The sequence below is a fragment of the Stegostoma tigrinum genome, chromosome 30, assembly GCF_030684315.1.
Source record: "Stegostoma tigrinum isolate sSteTig4 chromosome 30, sSteTig4.hap1, whole genome shotgun sequence".
Classification (NCBI taxonomy): Eukaryota; Metazoa; Chordata; class Chondrichthyes; order Orectolobiformes; family Stegostomatidae; genus Stegostoma; species Stegostoma tigrinum.
Window position 1 is genome coordinate 13,309,471 of NC_081383.1, and position 27,374 is coordinate 13,336,844.

At 44.8% G+C, this 27,374-nt stretch overlaps 1 protein-coding gene across 11 annotated transcripts in view; it reads left to right on the top strand.

The window, feature by feature from the left end:
- Positions 1-27,374, top strand: part of LOC125465812 (transducin-like enhancer protein 4) — a 213,924-nt gene that overhangs the window by 119,109 nt on the left and 67,441 nt on the right. The window contains exon 1 of one of the 11 annotated variants that reach the window (XM_048559697.1): positions 7,220-7,295. The exons of the other annotated variants lie outside the window; for them this stretch is intronic. Within the exon in view, the coding sequence (XP_048415654.1) occupies positions 7,254-7,295 (42 nt within the window). The 5' untranslated portion in view covers positions 7,220-7,253. Of the gene's footprint in view, positions 1-7,219; positions 7,296-27,374 lie in introns of those variants that run through there. 11 annotated transcript variants of the gene reach the window in all.

Genomic DNA, 27,374 nt, shown 5'->3' on the forward strand with positions numbered 1-27,374 from the left:
TCACACAGATTGTCCAACTCACTTTGGATAATTCAAAATGGAAGTCCAGCACATTCATTTCCGAATAATGGTAGTTTCTCTTTTACTGTTTTCTTTCTTTCTGGGTTGAACTTCCCTGATTTTAATTGGTGGTCATGTTTTCAGCTGCCTAGGATCAAAGCTGTGGAATTGCCTCCTCAAATATTTCTACCTCTCTACCTTTCTCACTGCTCCTTTAAGACAATGCTTCCTAAAATAAATTTCTGTCCAGGCAAGCTGGAAATTGCTTTTCCCAACATCTCTGTTTTCGGTTTCACTGTCAGCTTTTGTTTGCTAATCGCTCCAAAGATGCACCCTGGGATGCTTTGCTGTCGCAAAGATTTCATGCTAATACAAGTTGTTTCTCTGCTAGATCCGGTTCACTTTTCAGACCGGAATCCAGGCCGCCTCTTCACTTATACTGGGAACACACTGAAGATGTGATTGTGCAGTGTGCTTTGGAATAAGGGAAGGTCGTGCATCTTTCAATCTCTGAAGCATGTGTGCAACAAATAAACCATGGTTAAGAACGAAAGGGGGATGAATTTCATTTAACAAAACAAAAATTTGGAAGCAATTAGTCTGTTGGGAAGTGGGATTTACAAGAGTGCTCACTTTGCCATGTTGAAAACACACAGAGCTGTCCCTCGTTAATGAATTGGTGCCAGTATCAGGGGAACAGAAGAGGAGGCAGCTATAAGGCTGATCTTAAGAGCGTAAATGATCCAGCTGACCCCAATTCTTAGCCGCACCCAGGCTAATATACATTTCAGTGACAGCGTTTAATTCCACACCGCTCTCAGGTTTTATTACAGCATCAGATTGACGGCGTTCTGACAGAATCAATATCGGACTGCACGGTAAACAAAATGCATTCAGACAGTTGGATTTGAGTGTGGCTGTGGTTCCCTAGACCCCTCGGAGCTATGTGGTGAGAATTTCACCAGAGCTTGCGGGGAAATATGTTGTAAAACCAGGGTGGAGTCAGAATGTACTGGTGGTTGCACCACAAGGGGCTGGTCATGACCTGTCTCCAGCATCCATTTTGATTCCCTGCCAGTGTTTTTAGATGAGAAAAAGGAAGAACAATTTGCGTCTCCCTAATCACATCCTCCACCTGCCGTGCAGCATCATTCCTGCCAATGACGTATCTTGTTTGAGCAACCATTTTGCACACATCAAACCTTTTTAAATTTGTTCTTGGCATCGTTGGTTGGGCCAACATGTGCCATCCGTTCCCAGTTGTCCCTGAGGGTAGTTAAGAGGCACCACATTTCTGTCGGTCTGGAGTCACATGTAAGTCAGGCCAGGTAAGGAGGCATGTGATGTCTTCCAGATGTTGTTTGTGTAGGCATCTTCTGACTCAGTTTTTTGGATATCCATTATTCTTGAAAACCTGGAATAAGTATTCTTCTTCCTCTTGGCATAGTTCCGTTTTGCTGAAGTGTTTTTTTTGCCCTTTTAAATAGTGTTTGCACGCAGCTTCAGTTGTGTGTGCTGGGATGGTTACTGTTGAAGTTCAGCACCTGGTCTGTGTGTGTGGCTTTTCGGTATACTTTTGTAATACCCCATTTGTCTTGCGCTCTACCATGATGTTCATGAATGGGAGCTGTTTGTTCTACTCCTCATCTCTGGTGAATCTTATTCCAGTGAGGCTGTTGTTTATAAGTTTGTGTGTCTCTTCTAATTTGGTCCATTTAACGATGACAAAGGTGTCGTCCACATAGCGTATCCATAGTTTTGGTTGGATTTGCAGAAAGGGCGACCTTTCTCATCTTTGTATCACTGCTTCTGCTATGAGCCCGGAGATAGGTGATCCCATGGGTGTCCCATTGATTTGCTGGTATGTTTGGCTGTTGGAAGTGAAGTGGGTGGTGAGACATTGGTCCAGTAGTTTGAGTATGTTACCTATGGACAACACTTGTGTTTTGATGGCTGGCCCAACACTTGTTGCCTATCTCTAGTTGCCCTTGAGAAGGTGGTGGTGAGCTGCATTGATGAACTGTTGCAGTCTACGTGCTGTAGGTAAATCCACAGTGTTGTTGGCAAGGGCATTCTAGGATTTTAATCCAGCCACACTGAAGCAAAGTGATTATATTTCCACCGCAGGATATCAAAGTTCCAAGTTTAAGTCTCTCTTCAAGAGTGAAATTCCAGCCTCACTATCTCCCCACCCCCCATTGCAGCATTGAGGGAGTGCTGCACTATCAGAGGTGCAGTCTTTTAGATTTGCCATCAAAGTGAAGCCTCATTTACTTTCTCAGGTGGATTGAAAAGATCCCATTGGTTTAGTGTCAAAAGAAGAGTAGGAGAGGTTGTTCCAGCCAGTGTTTATCTATCAGTCATTTGGTCATTATCTCATTTCTTGTGTGGGTGCTTGCTGCGCACAAATGAGCTGTTACCATACGTTACAATGATGACCGCACTTTTAAAGTATTTAAGTGGCTGTAAAGCACGTTGAAATACTCAATGGTTGTGAAAGCCCTTATGTACCAAAGTGACTGTTTTTGCTTTTTCGGACGTAGTTTGTAATGGCATTTAAAACATTATTTTCCCCATTTTCTTTGTTCACTCATTGGATGTGAACGTATTGGAGGTGCCTGATTTGGTGAGGTTGGTGGAGATGGGAGACCATGTGATGAACACTCCAGGAATACAGCAGATTTGAGCCCACCTCTAGCAGAGTGTACTAAGTGACAGGGCGGCCTTCAGAAAGCAGTTCTGTAAAACAGACAGTGAAGCCTTGGACTCTGAGGTTAACTCAAAGAAACCCTGTCAACAGTTTCGAATGGAAGTAGTACCTGCTGCCTCAGCAGTTATTGTCACTGAGTTGCTCCTTCCCAACTTGACAGGACCATGACCTGAACCACTCTCTGCCACTGAAGTGGGAGGGCTCTCTCTGACACTGATGTACTCCCTCACTCCCCCTTCACCCCCAACAGGCTTACTGAGAAAAGTTAGGTAGTGAAAGAGCCAGAAGCTCCACAACTGACGGAGGAAGTCAGGACGAAGTCAGTCCTATGGGTTGCAAGTACTGATCAGATCAAGACACCGGTTGACATTTTGAAATGTTTGGCTTTTGTTCTTGTTCCTGGTTTGGTCAAACCAACTAACCTCTTCACTGTTGAGGTCATGGGTTTCACAGTTCGATGGACAAGATTTGAGCTGCACATTTATCTCTGCAAAGGAATAAGAAATATATTCAGTTTCTCTCGGCTTTTGGACAACTTTGTAAGTTTTAGGTTTTTTTAAAGCATACTGTCTTAAATTCCATGTGATGAGTAGGGCAGGAGATCAGATATGGCAAGCTGAACACATAGCATACAATATCCATTCCAGAATAAGCCCTTACCTGCCCATCTATTCCCCCTCCCCCTCACTAACACACTGAGCAGCAATTTGAAGGAAACACCATCAGAGAGTCTTAGCGTCATACAACATGGAAACAGACCCTTCAATCCCACTAGTCCATGTACCCAAAATAAACTAATCCCTGTGCGTGGCCCATATCCCTCCAAACCTTTCCCATTCATGTACTTGTCCAAATGGCTTTTAAACTATACCTGCATCCACCATTCCCTCTGGCAGTTCATTCCACACACTCACCACTTGCCGTGTAAAAATGTTGCCTTTTCAATTTTCTTTCTGCTCTCACCTTAAAAATATGCAGCCTTGTTTTGAAGTCCCCCACCCTAGGGAAAAGACCTTTGCTATTCACCTTATCGATTCCCCTCATAATTTTATAAAACTCTGTAAGGCCGCCCTCAACCTCCTATACTCCAGTGAAACAAGTCTACCCTATCCAGCCTGTCCTTATAATTCAAACTCTCCAGGCCCAGCAACATCCTGGTAAATCTTTTATGAACCCTCTCCAGTTCAATAGTATCCTTCCTAACACAGTACTCCAGAAGAGGCCTCACCAACGTCCTGTACAGCATTTAGAAATCACACAACACCAGGTTTTAGTCCAACAGGTTTATGTGAAAACACCAGCTTTTGGAGCCTCACTCTGTCTTGGAGTAAAACCTACTGTTGTGTTATTTCTGAATTTGTCCACTTCAGTTCAATACTGGCACATCCACATCATGTATAACGTCAACATGACGTCTGAAGGCCTGTGTGCTATTTGCCTTCTTAACCGTTCTGTTCACCTGTGATCCAATTCTCAAAGAATTATCTACCTGAACCCCTAGGTCTCTCTGTTCTACAACACTACCCAGGATGCTACCATTAATTATGTAAGTCCTAACGTTGTGTGTCTTACCAAAATGCAACACCTCACATTTATCCAAATTAAACTCCATCTGCCACTCCTTAGCCCATTGACTCAATTGATTAAAATCTCTTTGTGATGTTAGGTAACCTTCTCTGGCCAGAATACCACCAATTTTGGTGTCATCTGCAGACTTACTAACCATAACTAAATTGTCATCCAAATCATTTGTATAAACAAAAAACTAAAGTGGACCCAATACTGATCCCTGTGGTACACTGCTGGCCACAGGCCTCAGGCTCAAAAAACAACCCCCCATCACCATCCTTTGTCTCTTACTATAAAGCAATTTTGTATCCATTTGGCAAGCTCACCCTGAATCCCATGTGATCTAACCTTATTAATTAGCCTACCATGCAGAACCTTAACAAAGGCTTTACTAAAGTCCAAATAAACAACATCTACTGCTCTGCCCTCAGCAGCGTTTTTTTAAAATTATCAATCAAGTTTGTGAGACATGATTTCCCTCCCACAAAGCCATGCTGACTATCCCTAATAGTTCCTTGCCTCTCCAAGTGCATGTAAATCCTATCTCTCAGGATCACCTCCAACAACTTACTCACCACTGATCGCTCACTGGTCTATAGTTCCCAGGCTTCTCCTCACAGCCTTTCTTAAATAAAGGCACGCATTAGTCAAACTCCAGTCCTTTTGCACCTCACCCGTGGTTATAGATGATACAAATATTTCTGCTAGGAGCTGTGCAATTTCCTTTCTGGCTTCTCACAACGTTCTGGGATAAACTTGCTTTGGTTCCAGAGATTTATCCACCTTCATGTTTTCTAAGACCTCCAGGACTTCCTGTTCCGTAATGTTTCAAAACATCAATATTTATTTCCCTGCATTCTCTGGCCTTCATTTCTTTCTCCACAGTAAAAACTGATGTGAAATATTCATTTTAATATCTCTTCCATCTCCTGAGGTTCAACACAAAGATGACCTCATTGATCTTCAAGGGGCCCTATTCTCTCCCTTGTTGCTCTTTTGCTCTTAATATACTAGCAAAATCTATTTGGATTATCTTTATCCTTATGTGCAAAGACTATCTCATATTCTCTTTTTGCCTTCCTGATTTCCCTCTTAAGAATACCCCTACACTCTTTATACTCTTTAAGAGATTCATTTGATCTCAGTTGTCTATATCTGATAAGTGATTATTTTTTATTCTTGACTAGAATCTCAATATCTTTATTTGTTTTTCAGCTCTATCTTAAGCACAATCCTTGAAATAACTCCACAGAGGCTGGTATCCCGTCACCCTTTATTTACAGTGCTTGACTTCAGTACGACCTGTTCAGAGTCAGCTCTCAGTGTGTTGGTATTTCCACCACTTCCCTTTTAATCTCTTAACCAAGGCTCCCTGATTGGACCACATTAACAGCCCTAATCAGGGAACTCATATTCTATGAGGGTCAGCTGGCTGACTTCATGACAAAGGCTACAGCCCTGACTTAGACCTACGTTGCCAGTCCTTGACCATCACTGGGGCTAAGAGTTTGAGAATTCTGGACTAACAGACCCCCCCGCCCCGCCCCCTTCCCTCTCCCTGTGGAAGCAGAGTAGCAGCAAAGCCAGCATGAAGCAGGTCAAACAGAAATCCTGTCACCTATGGCTAGGGACGAGCAACAAACGTGACTTTGTCAGTGATGCTCATACCCTAAGACCGAAGAACATTCACTGGCGTCTGGTATTTTACAGCTCACGGGGCTTGGTGACAGGTCTGGAACCTAACCTCCCAGTTGTGCACTTTCCTGAAGACGTTGGCATTTTGTTGTGGTTGTCGTCTCCAGGCAAACAGCTTTCCCTCTGGCTTCTTACTCCAAAATGCATCCCAACTTAAAAGACTCCTCAGTAAATTTCTGCAGGATATTTAGCTGCAGTGGGCATCACACTGGTGCAAGTTGTGATACAATTGTGACTCCAGCAGGGTATTTTACCTCATGTTTACATTGTTCTCTGTAACCTAAGAATCTCGTGACATTGCAGAGCCCAGCAAGCATTTATTATACCTAGCTGTCATGTATAAGCATTACATTCTCAGGCATATCTGTAGGGTCTAACATTAAGATATTAAATCACACAGAACTGCATGCTTCCAATAGCATGTCATTCTTCAAGTCATCTGTGAGTAAGATGGAGTCTGAGACCCTCAGGTCACTTGCTGTAATGCAATGATGGGCACCTCTCTTAAAGGTGCGTTTACAGACGAACAGGAATGGCAGGATAGTGAGCAGGTATAAAAACCCTGGCCAGCTTTCCCTTTCCAAACTCAAGGCTGCTGTGAGCAATTGTTGTGACCCTTAATAATGACCAGACGGAAGTTAACTAAGCACTGCATTGGTGAAGTGTAAATGTCACTGGGCTAGTATTGCAAAACCTCAGGTTATTGTTCTGGGGGCATGAGTTTGAATTCTACCCTGGCTGCCGGTGAAATTTCAATTCAATAAAAGCCTGTGACTGTTGTCAATTATTATAATAACCCATCTGGCTCAGTAATGTTTGTTAGGAATGGAAATCTGTTGTCCTTATCTGGTCTGATTTCCATGAAACTCCAGACAGCAGTAGGGCCATTGAGATATTTTACAGTTTGTATAAGTGTGAGCAAACAAACCAGAAGAGTTAGCCAGACTAATGACCGTCACATGAAATGCAGCACCTCCTGAAGGCATGTGTGGGCCCAGGGAGAGAGACTGGAATTCATTCAGAGAAGTTAATTGCCCACAGCAGGAAGTGGGTGGTGGGTGGGAAAGCAGTCACCTGCTATGGTCTGTAGGCTTGAGGTTAAAAGCTTGTAATCTTATCAGGAACTCCTGAAAAGCTTGTTCGTTCAGGGCTGTGTTAGTGACGCACCTACAGACTGTGCTGATAGTGATCGAGTGGATGCAGTGTGTGTGTGGCTGTACGAGTGAGTCATGCGATGAGGTTTCTAGTCAACAGTTGGGTTAACCACCAGCCTTGCAACATGAGCTGCCGTGTGCAAAACTGTGGTGTTTGTGCGTGCTCAGTGAGTACTTTATCAAATTAACCATAGCGCAGTGCAGCTCTGAGGAGGATCATGTGTCTGTCTGTCTATCTTTGTGGGGCTGTGTCTCTGTGTATGCCTCTGTATGGGGTCTGTCTGTGTGGGGCTGTGTCTGTGTATGTATGTGTGTGAGGTCTATATGTGGGGTGGTGCTCTGTGTGTGTGTGTGTGTGTGTGTGTGTGTGTCTGTGTAGGGGTGCTCTGTGTGTGTGGCTCTGTCTGTGGGTGAGTAGGGATGCTGTGTCTGTGTCTGTGTGTGTGTGTGTGTGTGTGTGTGTGTGTGTGTCTGTCTGTATGGGGAGTTGTGATTGTGTGGGTGTGTGGGGTGTGGTTGCGTGTGTGTATGGGGAGTTGTGAGCGTATGTGGGTGTGTGGGGGGTGGTTTATTGTGTTAGTGTGGGTATGTGTGAAGCTGTATGCATGGCTGTGTCTGTGAGTGTGTGGGTCTGTGTTTGTTTGTCTGTCGGTGGGTGGGGAGTTGGGGTGGTGCTGGAAGAACAGCAAGGTGGTTTTGCTGTGTTTGTACACGTGGCCTCTCTGGAAAGGAAATGCTCAGAGTTGAGTGCGGCTGATGGAGAGGTAGAGCTGCCATCATTCACAAAGAGGCAATACTCAACAAGCAAACCTCCCTCTGGGACAATCGCTTGAAGAACATCAAATGTGTTTCCCCTTGATGCTTGGTGTGTTGCCAACACCGCACCTGTCATGTTTCTGCGTGTTTTAAGTGTTTTGGGGTGTGTCGGGAGCTGCTCAAGTTATAGGAGTCTCTTTGGAAGTCAACACATGGCCTGTTTCTCTGCTCTTGCCAAACCACAAACCGTAAAGCTGAGCTGACACATCAGTAATGATAGCTTAAGCTTTTTGGCACCTTGAGAGAAGATATGTTTTCTTTTTTAGAAAAAAAAGGAGCAGCTGTACCTGTTCTCGCACTTTTACGGTTTAATCCCTAGTGGGTGTTTGTGTAACAGACTGTTTGGTGGATAGGGCTTCTTGCCAAGAGGCCCTCTTGAGGACCTGTAAATCCTGTCAGTCATCGGGTTACATAAGTGTCACTTATACGGATGATATAAATGCATGCTTGCTTGCTGATAATCAAGGCACAGCAGGCATCTCCGCTGTGCACAGAGTATGGACAGGCAGCTGTCTCACTACATGGCATGCAAAGAATCCCAGAGGTGAAAAGGGTTATTGAAGAAAGAACTTGCATTTGGATAGCACCTTTCACTCCCTCAAGTCTGAGGTCAGCAGATTGAATATGCCATCTGCTGTCAGGTCAGGGTGGACTCCGTTATTAACATCGGGCCTCCTTCTGCTCTGACCAAACTGCTCACAACTCTGGGATTGCCACGCCTTGATGAACTCGATTGGCAATCACCTCCTTACGGACATCTGTTGGTGGTCCGAGATTTCAGCCATGTAGGCCTTGAGCTCTGGAACATTCTCCCGATACTGTCTGCCGCTCACCTTTTAACATCCGCCTTAAACATCCTGTTTGGCGCTTGCCTGCCCTCTCTTAATGTACCAACTGCAGTGATGTGATGTCCACATTAACCGTCTTGGTTTCACTGCAGCAACTTGCCGACTGCACTTTCTAAACCCACAACCACTGTCAACCAGAAGGACAGGGGCAGCAGATACGTGAAAGCGCCAGATTGGATACCACCCTGAGCTGGAACTCTGTTGCTCTGTCTTTATTGTCACTGGGTCCAAATCCTGGAGCTCCAGCCCCAGTAGCAGTGTGGGTGTGCAGACACCACTGGGACTGCAGCGTTACAGGAAGGAAGCTCAGCACCATCTTGTTAAAGACCATTAAAGATGGACAACAAACACTGGCATTGGCTGACACCTTCCTTAAATCTCTTTGACAAAGTCACTGATCGCTTCCATTGATTTTTTTTTTGTTTATTTCTATCTTTGCCTCACTTCCATTTTTCCTGGATCAGTTGTTAGAGAACAAAGAACAAAGAAGATTACAGCACAGGAACAGGCCCTTCGGCCCTCCAAGCCTGCGTCGATCAAGATCTTCTGTCTAACCTGTCATCTACTTTCTAAGGGTCTGTGTCCATTCACTCCCTGCCCATCCATGTACCTGTCCACATATATCTTAAAAGACGCTAACGTGTCTGCGTCCACCACCTCCGTTAGCAACGCGTTCCAGGCACCCACCACCCTCTGTGTAAAGAACTTTCCACGCATATCTCCCTTAAACTTTCCTCCTCTCACTTTGAACTCATGACCCCCAGTAATTGAGTCCCCCACTCTGGGAAAAAGCTTTTTGCTATCCACCCTGTCTGTACCCCTCATGATTTTGTGGACCTCAATCAGGTACCCCCTCAATCTCCGTCTTTCTAATGAAAATAATCCTAATCTACTCAACCTCTCTTCTTAGCTAGCACCCTCCATACCAGGCAACATCCTGGTGAACCTCCTCTGCACCCTCTCCAAAGCATCCACATCTTTTTGGTAATGTGGCGACCAGAACTGTACACAGTAAGTTCCTTATGATATCGTGAAATCCCTACAGAGTGAAAGCAGGCCATTCAGCCCATCAAATCCACACCAACCCTCTGAAAAGTATCTCTGCAGACCCATTCTCCCCCCGCGCCCCCCCCCCCCCCCCATCCTTGCATTTCATATGGCGAACCCACCTAGCCTGCACATGGCTGGACAATATGGGGCAATTTGGCATGGCCGGTCCACCTAGCCTGCACGTATTTGGACTGTGGGAGGAAACCCATATAGGCATGGGGAGAATGTGCAAACTCCACACAGACAATCTTCCCGAAGGCTGGAATCGAACCCAGGCCCCTGGCACTGTGAGGCAGCACTAATCACTGTGCCACCGTGCTGCCAGCATGATTCTGTCTTTTCAAGGAGCATTTCTAAAGTCATTCAGCACAGAGAAGGTGCTTCGGCCCATCACGCCTGTGCCAACCTGTCTACACTAATCCCACCTTCTAGCACTTGGCCCATAGCCTTCAATGTTATGACATTTTGAGTGCTCATCACATACTTTTTAAAGGTTGAAAGGTTTCAAAGCAGAAATGTTCATTTATTTTTCCTTGCGGTAATGTAAACACAACCGTGTTGCACATTCCTTCCCAGTGTGGGTCAGATTATGAATGATGGATCGATAAACTGTCAGCAGCAAGTACACTGTGAAATGGAAGACACCGTGGAGACAAACAGGGGGTGGAGGATTCCAGGGGTTGCATTTGGAATGGGAACGGCAACAACCCTGAGGAATTTCTGAATCCATCAACAATATTGTCTTGCGTTCTTATCTCCCTCTGGGACCCCGAGCAATTTTTACACCAGCTAAAGAAAACAATGCCACAACCGGACCACTGGAGTTACCACGGCAACGGGACACGGGTCAAGATTTAGCGCCCAAGCCTGTGGAGCGTGATGTTTGTCTGGATGTTATTCTCAGTGGAACTCTGCAATCAGCACTAAGCTGCGAAGGCAGGAGAGAGAGAAATGGTTATGATCACGGCAACCTCAGCCAATTGTAGCTAAGCTAGGGGCAGCATTGACTAGATTCTGGCAGAGCTGACATTCGATTAATTTCGTGGTGCAGCTTTTATTTTTCTGTCTATGCTGCCTAAGCTGCTGGGCTTTGACCTCTCATTCCTCGAGTGGGTCGGGGGATCCATATGAGATTTTTGACTGTGTTTCCATGCCTGGGAGCACATAATCCTGGACATTTGCTAAAGCTCTGTTAATCCTTGCACAAGTGCAGTCACCGGTTCAGAAGGCTGCACCCACACACTCCATTACCTGTCAAGAAACAATGTCATGAGTCATGACCAGCCTCAGGAATTTGATGGTAACCCCGCAGGCTGAAGATCAGAGCTCTGCACTCCAAATAAATAGCTCGCAATAGAGATTTTGCTTTATGTCCCAATCTACTTGACTTGTTCAAGGATGGATAAAGAAAAGCACAATCATTTTTTGGCTGAATGATGTGATTTGGAGTTGGGGGTGGGGAGCTTGAAGATCTAGACCATTCATTGTGGTATTTTTGGTGTAGAGCTGCATTACACAGTTTGGTTTTGGAAGCAGGGTTTGTCAAATGCTGGTTTGCATCCTTCAAGGTTAACATAAACTCTCTCTGCTTTCGACAGAATTATGCAGAAAATGGGACAGAGCTCAGAAAGGGATAACATAGTGTGGAGCACAGCAGACCAGGCAGCATCAGAGGAGCAGGAAAGTTGACGTTTCAACTTAGGAGAAAGGGTCCCAACCCAAAACATCAACTTTCCTGCTCCTCTGATGCTGCCTGGCCTGCTGTGCTCCTCCAGCTCCACACCTTGTTAACTCAGACTCCAGCATCGGCAGTTCTCACTACCTCTCAGCTCAGAAAGGACAATTTTGTGGGAGTGAGCCTATTTGGGAGGATGGGTTTTGAAGTGAATAGTAGAAGATATAGAAACACTGATTTGGGGAAGGTTGGACCTAGGAGAGATAAAGACTGAACTGACAATGTGGTGAATCTGGGAGGAAGGGCTCTCGAAGCAGCCAGCACAATCAGAATGGATTGGGAATCTGACTGCCTGTGAATGTGGTGGAGGAACGTTCAAGTGATGCATTTACGAGGGACTTGAACTGTTATTTGGATGGAAACAATGCACTGGATTAAAGGGAGAAAGCTGGAGAATGGTGTTAAGTAAAATATACCGGGAACCAGTGTGGCAGTGAAGGGCCAAATGACCTCCTTATGCACTGGAATAATTCTGTGATATGGGCTTGCTGGTGTCCATGGAGTTCTGGTGAGATGAAGGCTCGGTGACAATGAAGCATCAGGGTGAGTTGTGGTGACCCTCGGGTTAATCCACCAGTCACCTCCATCTAATGAGAGAGGAGCTCCATGGTCCAGTAGGATTATGGCCGCAGTCACTACATCTCAACAGGTAATGTGCTTTGGGGTCATGAAAGGATGGCCCTGACTTTCTCTCTGATTTTCCTCTTAGTTTTTTGCCAAGCCTTGAAATTAATTCTCGTTCCTTGAATATTTGAAAGCAAGCCCTCAGCAGGGTCGTGGGGTGGGACTTCATTGTGATTACCATTTGACTCCACTTTTGGTGTTGACAGTCAATGGGTACACTGCCCTCATTGGTATCAGATTATTCAACCACTTGGAAATTGTTTGTTTGTTTTTCAGTCACTTGTTTACTCAGAACTTTACCCTACTTAAAATATTATCACAATGAAGCCAGCTCTCTACTGATGCTGGTATCAACAGCCTCTGGTAATTTTGCTGATGGTGTATCATTTCATTGTCTTAATGTAATGACTAATGGGACACAGAGTTATGAGAGACAAAGGTTTGTTTTGTGATCCCACTCATTCCATTCCGGTGAATCTGGGACAGTAAACCAGTAGTGTTAGATCAGTTATGCATTGTGCTGTTCTTGGTCTTATCTCTGTCACCTCCTTCAGCTCTTCAATACTGTCAGATCTCCATGCTGCACCAAGGCTGGTGTTTTATGTATTAATAATTCATATAACACCACCATTGAATCATAGCCTCTTTCTACACTGTAGGGATTCTATTTGGCCCATCGGGTCTGCACTGACCTTGTGAAGAGCATTCCACCCACGCCATTAGGGATAGCACAGTGGTATTATCACTATACTATTAATTCAGAGACCAAGGTAATGTCCTTTGGATCTCATATATAATCCTGCTAAAGCAGATGGTGGAATTTGAATTCAATAAAAAAAAAATCTGGTATTGTGTCTAATGATGACCATGAATTGCTGATTATTAGGAAAAAACCCATCTGGTTCACTAATGTGCTTTAGGGAAGGAAACTGCCATCCTTACCCGGTCTGGCCTACAGGTGACTGCAGACCCACAATGTGGTTGACTCTTAACTGCCCTCTGGGCAATTAGGGATGGGCAATAAATGCTGACCCAGCCAGCGATGCCCTCACCTCAAAAAGAATAACAAAAAACTATTCTTGTAACCCTGAATTTAGCAAAGCCGATCCACCAGGCCTGCACATCTTTGGCCTGTGGGAGGAAACTGGAGCACTCGGAGGAAACCCGCACAGACACAGGGAGAATGTGCAAATTTCACACAGACAGTCACCCACAGCTGGAATCCAACCCGTGTTCCTGGCAGTGTGAGGCAGTAGTGTCAAACACTGTGTCATCATGCCACACTATTGATGGCTGTGCCTCCAGGTCTCTAGGCCTGAAGCTCTGGAATCCACTCACTAGAGCTCTCTACTTCTGTAATGCACTCCCTTAAAACCTGCACCTTTCGCCAAACATTTGGTAACTTGTCCGAACATTGTGTTAAGTGCTTCGGAATGAATTGCTGTTTGTTAATGTGTCTTGGGATCCTTTGTGATATAAAATGCAAACTGCTTTTTAGCCTTACACAGAACATAGAAAGTTACAGCACAGTACAGGCCCTTCGGCCCTCGATGTTGTGCCGACCTGTCATACCGATCTGAAGCCCATCTAACCTACACTATTCCATGTACGTCCATATGCTTATCCAATGACGACTTAAATGTACCTAAGGTTGGCGAATCTACTACCGTTGCAGGCAAAGCGTTCCATTCCCTTACTACTCTCTGAGTAAAGAAACTACCTCTGACATCTGTCCTATATCTTTCACCCCTCAATTTAAAGCTATGCCCCCTTCTGCTCGCCGTCACCATCTTAGGAAAAAGGCTCCCCCTATGCACCCTATCTAATCCTCTGATTATTTTATATGTTTCAATTAAGTCACCTCTCAACCTTCTCTCTAATGAAAACAGCCTCAAGCCCCTCAGCCTTTCCTCGTAAGACCTTCCCTCCATACCAGGCAACATCCTAGTACATCTCCTCTGCACCCTTTCCAAAGCTTCCACATCCTTCTTATAGTGCAGTGACCAGAACTCTATACAATACTCCAAGTGCAGCCGCACCAGTTTTGTACAGCTGCAGCATAACCTCTTGGTTCCGGAACTCCATCCCTCTATTAATAAAAGCTAAAACACTGTATGCCTTCTTAACAGCCCTGTCAACCTGGGTGGCAACTTGCAAGGAACTGTGTACATGGACACTGAGATCTCTCTGCTCATCTACACTACCAAGAATCTTACCATTAGCCCAGTACTTTGCCTTCCGGTTACTCCTACCAAAGTGCATCACCTCACACTTGTGGTCATCTCAGATTGTCGCCGTCTCAATCAGAAAGGATGTGGGGGATGGATGCCGGGTCTGGATGCCAAGCAATGGCACAGTGGCTCAGTGGTTAGCACTGCAGCCTCACAGCACCAGGGACTCGGGTTCAATTCCAGCCTCGGGTAACTGTCTGTGTGGAGTTTGCACATTCTCCCCCTGTCTGCGTGGGTTTCCCCTGGGTGCTCCAGTTTCCTCCCACAGCCCAAAGATGTGCAGGTTAGGTGAATTGGCCATGCTAAATTGCCCGTAGTGTTCATGGGTGTGTGGGTTATAGGGGGCTGCGTCTGGGTGGGATGCTCCAAGGGGCAGTGTGGACTTGTTGGGCTGAAGGGCCTGCTTCCACACTGTAGGGAATCTAATCTAATCAACCTCCTTGGACATGGGCAAAGTCATTTATCATTTGGGTGATGTTGCAATCTGGACTTGCCCCAATCTCCTTTTGAGTGTACAGCGATGCTGCTCCCTGACCTGACAGCGATGGTTGTTTGTTATGAGTTCCCTGAGGGATTGCTTTGAACTCCTTTGGGAGCTGGTCTGAAGTACTGTTGGGCTGACCTGTTTGAGCTGCATAAGACTGACTGAAAATAGCCAATCAATGCAGGCTGAGCAGTGCGGCTTCTGCTGAACTTGTCGGTACTTATGACCTTTCGTGTGGTGGAAAAAATGACATCAATGCTGCTGATGATGAAGGGATTAATTCCACAAGCCAGTATTAATCTTGTGCTCTTAATTAAAGGGGACCAATAATGAAAGCATTAGTGTGACAAACTATTAATATTAACACAAAAAAACTGGAGTAAAAGCCATCTTTACTAATTTGTAGTAATTACCTTCACAGGCACCTTTGCTCATTCATGTTATAAGAACATGCCTTGTTGAAGTGCTAGAGACCAAGGGTCTGACTTGCTGTGTGCTTACTCAGTATATCATAGTCACCGATAAGGAACAGTCTGTTTGGAGGACAATGACTGGACTACTTTCCTTTCTCTGCTTTTGATATTTTGCAATAATTTGTTTAACCATAGGTTTCATTCCCTCTCCAATTTCTCACAGTGTTGTCTGCTCACATGGTTCTTTTTGTGCTCAGCATTAACCTGTATTTCACACAAGTGGCTAATCTTCATTTGTGATCCTCAACAACGCTGGTTAGTGGCCTGCGTAACCTCAGATAGCAATGTAGCCATGCCTAACTCTCAGCTCAATTCTTCATAAGAATAAAAAGAGAAACAGGCCACTTGGCCCCTTGCTCCTCCATTCAGTAAGATAGTGTTTGATAATGATTATTTCATGTTCCTGCCTACTCCTGATAAGTGGCCACCCCCTTTCTTATCAAGAATCTATTGACATCTTGCGGTGGCATGGTGGCTCAGTGGTTAGCACTGTTGCTTCACAGCAAGCAGGGACCTGGATTGGATTCCACTCTTGGGTAGCTGCTTGTGTGGAGTTTGCAGGTTCTCCCCGTGCCTGCATGGGTTTCCTCTGGGTGCTCGGGTTTCCTCCCACAGTCCGAAGGTGTGCAGTTTAGGTGGATTGTCCATGCTAACATGTCCAGGGATGTTTGGGAAGGCATGTGGGTCTGGGTGGGATGCTGTTTGGAGTGGTCAGTGTTGACTTGATGGGCTAGATAGCCTGCTCCCACACTGTAGGGATTCCTGACTTAAAAGTCTTCGCATGGAAAGTGACAGAAGGGGGTCATTTGACCCATTGTGCCTTTACTAATTCGCAAAAGAGTGACCCAGCCAATTCCATTCTCCAGCCCTTTGAATTCATCATGTTCAAATATATTTCCAGCTCTCTTTTGAAACCTCCTGTGGAATCTGCCTCTCTTATTTCACCAACTTTTGAAGAAGTGAGTGCTAAAGACTCATGACCCTCTGTGGGAAAATTCCTTCTTACCTCTGCCTTAAAAAGGGTGGCCCCCTTACTTTAAACAACGATCCCTAGTCCTAAATTCTCCTTCAAGAGAACACATCTTTCCCTCATCCTCTGTTAAAACCCCTCCACACTCCGTGTTTTCTCTTACATGGTCCTCACATGTGCTCATCATATGGGGATGTTTAGGGGCTGTCATGTATTATTGTTGTTTCATTTGGTTTGATTTGGTTAACTGATTTATGAATACCATACAAAGTAAATCATGAATGGGATTAGAGAAGGCAACAACAGCCAACTCACCTGTTCTGAACTCAGAGGTACAGAAGCAAATCTTCCCACTAAAACTCATTAGAATCAGTTACTTTCTGAGCGGTATGGACAATATGTCTTGGTAGCAGCAACAACACCAAATGGACACAGTCCCAAAGTGAGTAACCTGGCTTTGAGTGAAACTGGGTAAAAGCATTTCTGCAGGGATTTAACCAGAGATGAGTGTTAATGATGCTTGCTGCCTGTGTGCATGGAGCAGTGGCTCAGCGGTTAGCACTGCTGCCTCACAGCGCCAGGGACCTGGGTTCAGTTCAACCTTGAGGTGACTGCCAGTGTGGAGTTTGCACATTTTCCTTATGTCTCCTCCGATTTCCTCCTACAGTTCAAAGATGTGCAGGTTACATGAATTGTCTGTGCTAAATTGCCACATAGTGTGGAGGCTAGGTGGGTAAACTATGGGAAATGCAGGGTTACAGGGATAGGGTAAGGGGTTGGGTCTGGATGGAATGCACTTAGAGAGGACTGCTGCGGACTTGATGGGCTGAATGGCCTGCTTCCCCACTATACGGTTTCTGCACGTAGGTCACATCCACTGCTTTTATGAAATGAAGCCTCTAATACTGAAGTGCATACTTTATGGAGATGTGCGAGAAGATTCGCTCTAAGTAACTGCTCATTTTTATGTACTAAATGGCAACACAGAAAAGCTGTTGGCTTGATCATCTCTTTAAAAGGGCTTGTTAAATAGATCACTGGTTTCTATTTATCCCATTAGAATAAGATATCTGTTACAGTGAGGATGGAGTGAGATGGGGCAGCCTGCTTTGAATGGCTAAAAATGCAGAGCAGCATGGAGAAGGAGCGTTCAGGGACAATGCTGTTCTGAGGAGAATTCTAACAACAGGTTAATGCACTTTGACTCTGGTTGTGTGTCTCTATTCTGTGCAGGAGGTTTATGGTTTGCTTTGAACTTTCTCAGCATAATTAATTGACCATCACCTGCCCAAAAAATAAATCATGAATTTAAGTCATCTCATCTGGAATCATCTTAATGTACACCTTATACTAGGCCCGAACCAGAGTCCTTATCCAGTGTAAGATTTCTGTAGATCTGCATGGAAATGACAGCACGTTAAAAACAGGCCATGTGAAACAATTCCTACTGCACTTCAGTCATCGTATCAGCATACTCTCCAAGTTCTTTCTTTCTCTTATTTATCTCGTTTCTCTTTAAATGCATTTAATGGGCTCCACATCCTCAGTTTTTCATTTTATTTTGTCCGCCGCACAGGGCTACACTCAATGTTGCAGTTTAGGAAAGAGATCTGTTCCATTGGATTTCCGATCCACTCACGTACTGAGGACATCTTATGAGGATTCGGGTTAGGGATATGGGGAAAGTTGGTTTGTTTAAGATTCATTTGTGGGCCTGGGTGTCACTGATTAGGCCAGCATTTGTTGTCCATCCTTGAGAAGGTGGTTGTGAGCCACCCTCTCAAAGAGCCGCAGTCTGTGTGGTGTACTTACACCCGGAACACTGGACCTGGAGGGGAATGCCAGGATTTTGATTTTGTAGCACTGAAGGTCTGGCGATATCGTTCCAAGTCAGGATGGTGAAGAGTATTAGAGGGCTGCTTTCAAGTGGTGTCCGCTTCAACATAGTGGAGGTTTTGATGGTGATCTTGAAGACAGATTGGGAGAATGGTAGTTGAATGGATTCAAAAACAATCTTTAAAAAAAGTGGTGGAAACAGCACCTTTCTGACTGAACGCTCTTTTAAAAGCTTCACTGTAGAAGGGTGGCTGTTATATTGGGTATTTCATGCTCACCCTGGATGGATTGTACTGCTATTTTGTCTTTGCTGGTTGATTCAAGTTTAGCTGAGCTCTTGAGAACAAAGATACTTCAGCGGTGTACTGGAGAAGTGCTACGCTGTCAGAAAACTCATCTGCCAGCAATACTTTAAACTGAGGGCTCTGCTGTTAGTTTGGCTGGATCCGAGAGCTCTGTTTCCAAGAAGAGCACAGAGTTCTCTGAGCATCCCGGTCAATATGCTGTGCCCAGCCGAATACCACACCCTTTATCACACTTGATGAAAATTTGCTGCTGTGTTTGCTTATGTCATAACGATTGCACTACAAAGGGAATTAATTGGTTATGAAACCATTTAGGAGGAAGATAGGAAATGAGTTCGAAAACTAAACAGTTGTCTTGCTTTCTGCTTGTGATTTGAAATTGATTGATTGGTAGTGGAGTTTTTGTTTACATTCCCCAATTTGATGTACAGTGTAGACTTAATCCACTCTTTTGCACACTGCCAGTTTAAAGTTGAGGTAGATAGACTGGAATGTCATAGAATCGAATCCCCATCTGGTGTGACTTTGTTGATCTGAATCTTTGCAGCGGTGGGGGAGAACTGTACTTATAATTGACACCAACTTCCTAAGAGTTGAGGAGGGAGGAGAAGGCATTCCTAGTGTCACTCTTCAGTAGCCCCCTGGTGGAAAATGAACGCAAGCGGACTTCAGCTGGGGACAAGATTGTACTGTGCACTCCATGGCCAAGCAACTTGCTGTCATACTCAAACAATGGCAAACTTAGTGAGGGTTGCTTACTCCAACAAGAAAAGAAATCAGAGATTATAGGATCTGCAGATGCTGGAGAATCTGCAATAACAAGGTGTAGAGCTGGATGAACACAGCAGGCCAAGCAGCATCAGAGGAGCAGGAAAGCTGACGTTTCAGGCCTAGAACCTTCTTCATTTTCTGAAGAAGGGTCTAGGCCCAAATGTCTGCTTTCCTGCTCCTCGGATGAACTCGGCAGGCCACGAAGCATCAAGCTCTACATCTTGTTATCTAAGAAAAGAAATCAGTGCCTTTGGGAAAAACAGTTAAAGCAGGTGGGGTTGGGGGTATGGGTGGTGGGGAGTGGAGTTGGTCATGGAGTTGGAGGATGCAGGATAGAGAAACACTCACCGCAGATCACTTTTCCTTCAGTAGACTATTGAGTGCCAGTCTGCCAGCACGGCTCAATTTCAAAAGAGATGCCCCCTGCCGTCCTGCAGGCATTTGGCTGCCTTGACCGTGTGCAGAAATGTTTTTAATCTCGTAAAGTTCCTTTGCAGTGGTTTGCCCCGTACAGGGTGTGGGCACAGCTTCAATCCACAGAGATGAAACAAGGCCAAGATTCCAAGAGACTCTGCTCTCTCAACATCACACCCACGGCTTTTGTTGATACTGAAATATTTCCTTTTAGAACAAGCCTTTTTTTTTCCCTCCCAGTCTCTCTCTCTCTCTCTCTCTCTCTCTCTCTCTCTTTCCCTGTCACACAGTCACGCGCGCGCGCGCACAGACACACACAAACACATTCTCTCTCTCTCACACACACACATTCTCTCTCTCACACACACACACATGCGTGCACACACATGCACAAACACATTCTCTCTCACACACACGCACTCACGCGCACACACATTCTCTCTCTCTCTCTCTCTCTCTCACACACACACGCACAAACACATTCTCTCACACATGCACTCACGCACACACACACACATTCTCTCTCTCACACACACATGCGCACACACACACACGCACAAACACATTCTCCCTCACACACACGCACTCAGACGCACACACACATTCTCTCTCTCTCTCTCTCACACACACTCACATGCGTGCACACACACACACACGCACAAACACATTCTCTCTCGCGTGCACACACACACGCATATGAGCAGAAGTACCTGTGAGACAGATTGATGCAGTGCTAAACCTTGGCGCCAGGGAAGGCTGTGATGCTCATGTTGCCAACAGCCATAGAGTAAGCAATGTGGCATAAGCTGCCAGTTGATTTGGGCTTGGGGTAGGGGTGTGTGGCAAGTTATAATAAGCAGCAGTCGTAACTCATCAGGCAGGATGTGTTGCTGTTGCATCTTTTCTTAAGCTTCCTGGTATTGGTGAATGACTTAACTGAAAAGTAAAGAAAGCAGCTGAACACTCTGGTGGACGCCAACGTAAGGAAAGACCTGACCAGTGATCTGCACTCTGAATGGTGGGAGGAGAGAATGCTGGGGATCTGAGAAAAGAGAGCGAACTTTTTGAACTAAGAAAGGGAACGGAGGCAGCGAACATCAGTGAACAGGCAAAAAATACAATGATACCAAATCAACAAGAAGCAGATCACAAAGGGAGAAAATTAAGTACTTGCCGATTTGAGATTTATAATTAAAGGGACAGGAAGCTGAAATTGAATTTTAAGAAAAGACTCCTGAATGTCATTAAAATTTAATGCAGTCTGTGAAGATGATTGTGTGCTTGTCTGTCTATGTATTACCATTCAGACTGCTGGATAAAATAGCCAGTTATAAGGAATGACAGGCCATAATTCATTCCTCCTTTTGGAGTTTACAGGCACTTCGATACCAGAGACAAGGATATTGGAAAGAAAACTGAAGGGGCAAGGCTTCTCCCTCTCGTCTGTTTATAATCCACGCGACTATGAGAAGTGATAGGCTTTGTTGCAAATGCGAAGCAGAATTAATCTGGCCTCACTGGCAATTTGGAGATATCTCCAAATAGGAAACATCTTTGTTCCACTTTAGGGTGCTGCCCTGTTTTTTTTTCGTTTAAACAAGGCAATGCCTGTAACATTTCTCTCACACTGACAGCAAATAATGCTTCAACTAATAAGAAGGGATTTCTGTAGTTCACAGGCCCTGACCCCAATGCTTAATTAGTCTCTTGTGAGTGATGCCATGGGAAGGCCTGATAATTGCATCAATGGCCAAAGCAGTATACAGTTGATGCTGGAACTCCGAAATACAGTCAGAAATTCTCTGGATCTGTGAAGATAGAAAAGCATCTGATGATCTTCTATCATAACTGGTAAACGTTTGAGCTGTTACAGAACTTAAGCAAGTGCAAAGGTGGGTTTTGGGGTGGGGGGTGTGGGAGGAGCTAAAGGGAGGGGTGTGACCAAGTGAAAGGCAGGAGACATTAACAGATAAAAGGAATGATGATGCAAGGCCATAAAGAAATGGTAATGGGAAAAATTTAGAAACAAAAGATGGGTCTGAAAAGGGTAAACGAGGATCAGTACCATCACCTACCATCCAAAAGTACGCGGATAGCAATTTCAATGATGAATGTGGAAGGCTGTAAAACACAAAATCCACAAGATTCCTGAAAATCGTGTTGAACTTCATTTGGAACAGAGTAGGCTGAGGCTAGAGTGAGAATGGGGCAGAGAATTCAAGGAACAGGTGACCAGAAATGTGACCATCCTGAATGGAGTTGTTGCACAATGTGATCACTCACTTTGCATTTGGTTGCAGTCACAATGTATTGGACATTGCATACACTGAAATGAAAGAAGTACAAATACATCAGCCGTCCCTGGGAAAAGGACTGTCTCTAGTTTCTGTGTTTCAGCGAAGCTCAATGCAAACTCAGGGAACAGCTCCTCAATAACCAATAGGCCAGTTGAATCTGCTGGACCTAACATTGGATAGGAATATTTCACTCCTCCAGCCATTTTAATTCAGTTGCTTCGAAACTTGTTTGACATGTTCTTGCTTTTGGGCAAAGTTATTCATTACTTTGGCATTTGTACTCACTCTGGACCAATACTTTGTCTCTTTGTAGCAATCATCAGCACTCCCTTTGGCATTTGTTCCATCAGCTCATTGTCAATCAACTTCTCCATCCCCACCCCACCCCAGACTTTCCCTTAGCTCTTCCTCCCATCTCACCTTTTCAAGACATATAACTCTTCATGTTTCTGCCTTCTCTCAGTTATGGAATCATAGAATGATACACTACAGAATGGGGCCATTTGACCCATTGAATCTGCACCTCCGAAGGGCATCCCACTCAGACCAACCCTCTTCCTGTAACCCTACATTTCCCACGGCTAACCCACCTAGATTGCACACCCCTGAACACTATGGGGCAATACGGCATGGCCAATCCACCTAACCTGCGCCTCTTTGAATTGTGGGAGGCAACAGGAGCACCCGGTAGGAACCCACACAGACACAGGGAAAAGGTGCAGACTCTGAATAGTTGGTCTCCCGAGGCTGGAATCGACCCCGCATCTGTGGTGCTGTGAGGCAGCGGTGCTAACCACTGAAGAATTATAAAGAATCTTAAAAGACTTGAAACTTTAAGCTTCTTCCTCGCCCCACAGATGATGCCAGACTAGCTGGGTTTCTCCAACACTTTCTGTTTGAATTTCATATTTCCAGTATCCACAATATTTTACATTTACAGGAGCATGTCTAATATTCCTCTTCCTTAAAAGGCTTGTCTTTGGATTAGTATCTCCAGTGGAGTTTAGGTCATGACCAGTCCTCCCATCTGAATCGTCTCATTTCCCTTTCCATATGGATTTTTATTTATGGTTAGTAAATCAAGTTTTTCAAAGAAAAATTTTAAAAAGTGCATTTCTTTGTTGTAATGTTTTCTTTTCCCAACAGCGATTTCCTGGAGTTGAATCTTTAATTCTGGAAACTCAAGGGAACACGAGGGATAGGTGACATTGCTGCTTCACATTCAAGCATTATTTACAAAGCAGCCCTGTAATGAAAACAGCTTGATGCTTGTGTGGTTGGAGGTGTTGGAGCTTCCTGGGGGAGGGTTTGCTACCTAGAGCCATAGTAATAGAATCATAGAGTTGTACAGCATGGAAACAGACCCTTTGGTTCAATTTGTCCATGCTGACCAGATATCCTAACTAAATCTGGGCTCATTAGCCAGCATTTGGCCCATATCACTCTAAACCCTTTCGATTCATGTACCCCTCTAGATAACTTTTACATGTTGTAATCATACTCACCTCCACCACTTTCTCTGGCAGCTCATTCTCTTCATATGCCACCCTCTGCATGATAAAGTTGCCCATTAGTTCCCATTTAAACCTTTCCCCTCTCACTTTAAACCTATTCCCTCTAGTTTTGGACTCCCCTACCCTGGGAAAACGACCTTGACTATTCACTCTATCCATGTTCATCATAGCTTTATAAACCTCTGTAAGGTCACCCCTCGGCCTCCGATGCTCCAGGTGAATTAGCCCCAGCTTACTCAGCCTTTCCCTGTAGCTCAAACCTTCCAGTCCCGACAACGTCCTAGTAAATATTTTCTGAATCCTTTCAAGTTTCACAACATCGTTCCTGAAGCAGAGTCCAGAATTTAGCACAATGTTTCAAAAATGGCCTAAACAATATCCTGTACAGCCACAACATGACATCCCAACTCCTATACTCAATGCGCTGAGCAATAAAGGCCAATGTACCAGTCACCTTTATAACCATCCTGTCTACCTGCTTCTCCACTTTCAAGGAACTATGAACCTGCATCACAAGTTCACTTTATTTGACAAAACACTTCCCAGTGACGTGATGGTGGCTCGATTTCTGGGGACTGGCTGGGTGTTACTTTTTCTTCTTTGATGGGATATGGGTGTCGCAGGTTTCGTGGTGCTAATGTCACTAGACTAAAGCATGGAACCCCAGGCCAGAGTTCCCAGGACATGGGTTTAGTTCCCATCGTGATGGATGATGAAATTTGAATTTTAAAATGTCTGGAACTAAGCAAAAATGCAGAATGTGACTGCGTCAATTGTTGCAAAATCCTTTAGGGAAGAAGTCTGCCCACTTTATCTGGGTCTTGTTTACATGTGTGTCCAGACCCACAAGAATGTGGTTGATTTGACTCTTAACTGCCCATGGGGTGATTACCAATGGATGATAAATGTGGACCAGGACAGTGATGTCCACATTCATAAACAATTGAACAAAAGTGGCAAGACCAACATTTGTTGCCTACCCCTAATTGCCTTTGCACTGAGTGGTTTGTGGGCATTTTCAGAAGGCATTGAAGTCAACCACATTACTGAGAGTCTGGAGTCGCATATAGACTAGATTGGGTATGAGCAGCACTTTCCTTCTGAAACAGATATATGTGAACCAACTGGGTCCTTACAACACCTTCAGGGTTACCATTACTGACGCCAGCTTACAATTCCCAATATTTATTGACGGAATTTAAATTCTGCCTATTGCCGTGGTGAGATTTGAACCCATGGGAACCATTAGCATGGGCCTCTGGATTACTAATCTAGCAACATTCCAACTATGTTACCATCTCCCAGTCAACCATTTAGCTGGATTTTGTGGAGCTCCACAGCTGAAAATGACCAAGAGCAGAACAGGACACTCTGATTAACTGCACGTGTGCAAGTTTTAAAGCCAACTAATTGCACCAGGGTATAAGCAGATTGGGCAGGGGCAATTGGAAAACATTACTGAACTGCCTCCACTGGGCACAGTCCAGGCTGAAAACTGCTCCTTGGTGTGATTGCTACTGCACCCATGTTAGGAGGGACTCTGTCACAGTGAGACTGTGGTCAGCTTTCAGTCCAGGGTGGGAACACTGCCTTATGAGGTGCTGACGTATGTCACAGTCGGAGGTGTCGGGGTAATGGCAGAGGCGAGCAACTGACTGCGTATTGCCGCCAGGTCTCGATCACGTTGGCCTGGCAGGTGAAAGGAACCATCTGCCCACCTGTGAAAATTGGAAAGCAGGGGAAGGCTTTCTGTGAGGAGGGAACTGGATTATGCTCAGGGAGGGAAGGTCCCCATATCTTTCCTCTTGGATCCCAGAAAAATGTTCCTCTTTTTGCTGACAGACAGGGAACTGAGCCCAGGATCCCCTTCCTGACCACATTGGCCTGACTGGGGAAACTAACATTGCTCCACTCAACATACTCCTAATGTTAAAGTTGGACCTGGCGTGCAAACTTGAAGCAGAACATCATGGGTGGTTTCTTTGGGATGTTTCCCAACCTTCTCCCTGCAAATTCTTCTGTTTTAGATTATAATTGAATTTCCGTCTTGAATGTCTCAGTTGAACTGCCCTCCATCACCCTTTCAAGCAGTGCAATCTTAATCACACCATGCTTGGAAAAGGTCTCCCTGAGGTCTGTCTTGTTTCTTTTGCCAATTACCTTGATAACTTCAGTTCTCAAAGCTTCCAACAGTGGGAACAGCCTCTCTCTATATATTCTCTGTTCAGAACCTTCATGACTTTGAACATCTCTCTCAAATCTCCTCTCAACTTTCTCTTTACCAAGGGGAACAGCGCCAAACTTCTGCAATCGGTCTACATAACCGACATTCTTTCTTTAAATTGATTCACGGGATGAGGACCAGCATTTATTGCCCATCCCTAATTTCCCAGAGGACAGTTGAAAGTCAACCAAATTGCTGTTGTTCTGGAGTCACATGTAGGCCAGACCAGGTGAGGATGGCAGATCTCCTTCCCCGATGGACATGAGTGAGCCAGATGCGTTTTTGCCAACGCGACACTGGATTCTTGGTCATCATTAGGCTCTGAACTCCAGTTTTTCTTTTTTTTTTATTGAATTCAAATACCACCATCTGCATCCCAGAGCATTATCTTGGTCTCTGGATTGACAGTCCAGTGATAGTTCCACTCGACTGTTTATCTACCCTGTCTGTCTTCTTCACTGGAGCCATTCTCACAATCTCTTTTGCACTCTTTTCAATATCTCCACATCCTTCCTAAAGTCGTGGCTTCCAGATTGTGATGTAGCTGAGGCCAAGTTTTGTATTCCTGGGAATTTCACCAAGAGCCCTTTGGCTTCCAACTGTTTGGCTCAGCAATAATAGCAAGAACCAAGAGCACATTATATATAGAGTAGCACAAAGGGTTACTAAAAGCAAGAGGGGATCGGGCCTACCTTGCCCTTGAGTTTAGGAACCTCTCCTTAGATCTATGATGAGGATTGAAAATGTTTTGTTGACATAAGTTGAGGAGATACTTTGTATATGAGGAGGAGGAGGAGCTGCGTGGTAATTTTATCCTGGATGACTTACTGATGGGAAAGAATGTGTGGATACCACATCTGTCTGGCTGCAGCTCGGCACTCTTTAAATGAATGAGATACATTTTAAGTGGCACCAGCTGATACCAGGATTTACTTCCTTAAGTTTTATGCTTGATTAATATGCAACGAAACATCTAACATAATTGTACCTTCAGTCCAACCAGTCCTTGCTGACCATAATCCCAAATGAATCTAGTTCCACCTGCCTGCATTTCGTCCATATCCCTCCAAACATTTCTTACTTGTGGACTTAAATGTCTTTTCAATGTTGTGACTCTACCCATACCTAACACTTGCTCCAGAATTTCATTCCACACACAAACCACTGTTTGTATAAAAATTCCCCTTCATGTCTTTTCTCCTCTCAACTTAAAAATCTGTCCCCCAAGTCTTGGAATACCATAGCTTAGAGAAAAGACACCTGCCATTCCCTTACCTGTACCCCTTATGATTTTATAAACCTGCACAAGGTCACTTCCCAGTCTCCTGCACTCCAGTCCATACGGCCTCTCCTTATAGCTCAGACCCTCCACTCCCAGCAACATCGTGATAAATCTCTTTTGAACCTTCTCCAGCTAATAATGTCTCTCCTATAACAGGGAGACCAGAACTGGACACAGTGCTCCAGAAGAGGCCTTACCAATGTCCTGTGCAAGCTGTATTAAAATAACTGCAGAAAGCAGTCAAAGTTTCTTCCCTGCTGACATTCCCAGCTATTCAGATTCAAACCTGCGTTAAAAGTATGCTGGAGATCACCTTCAAATGTGCATAATTTTGTTGAAGGGCCTTCTTGGCCTTTGCAGGGCATTTCCTCT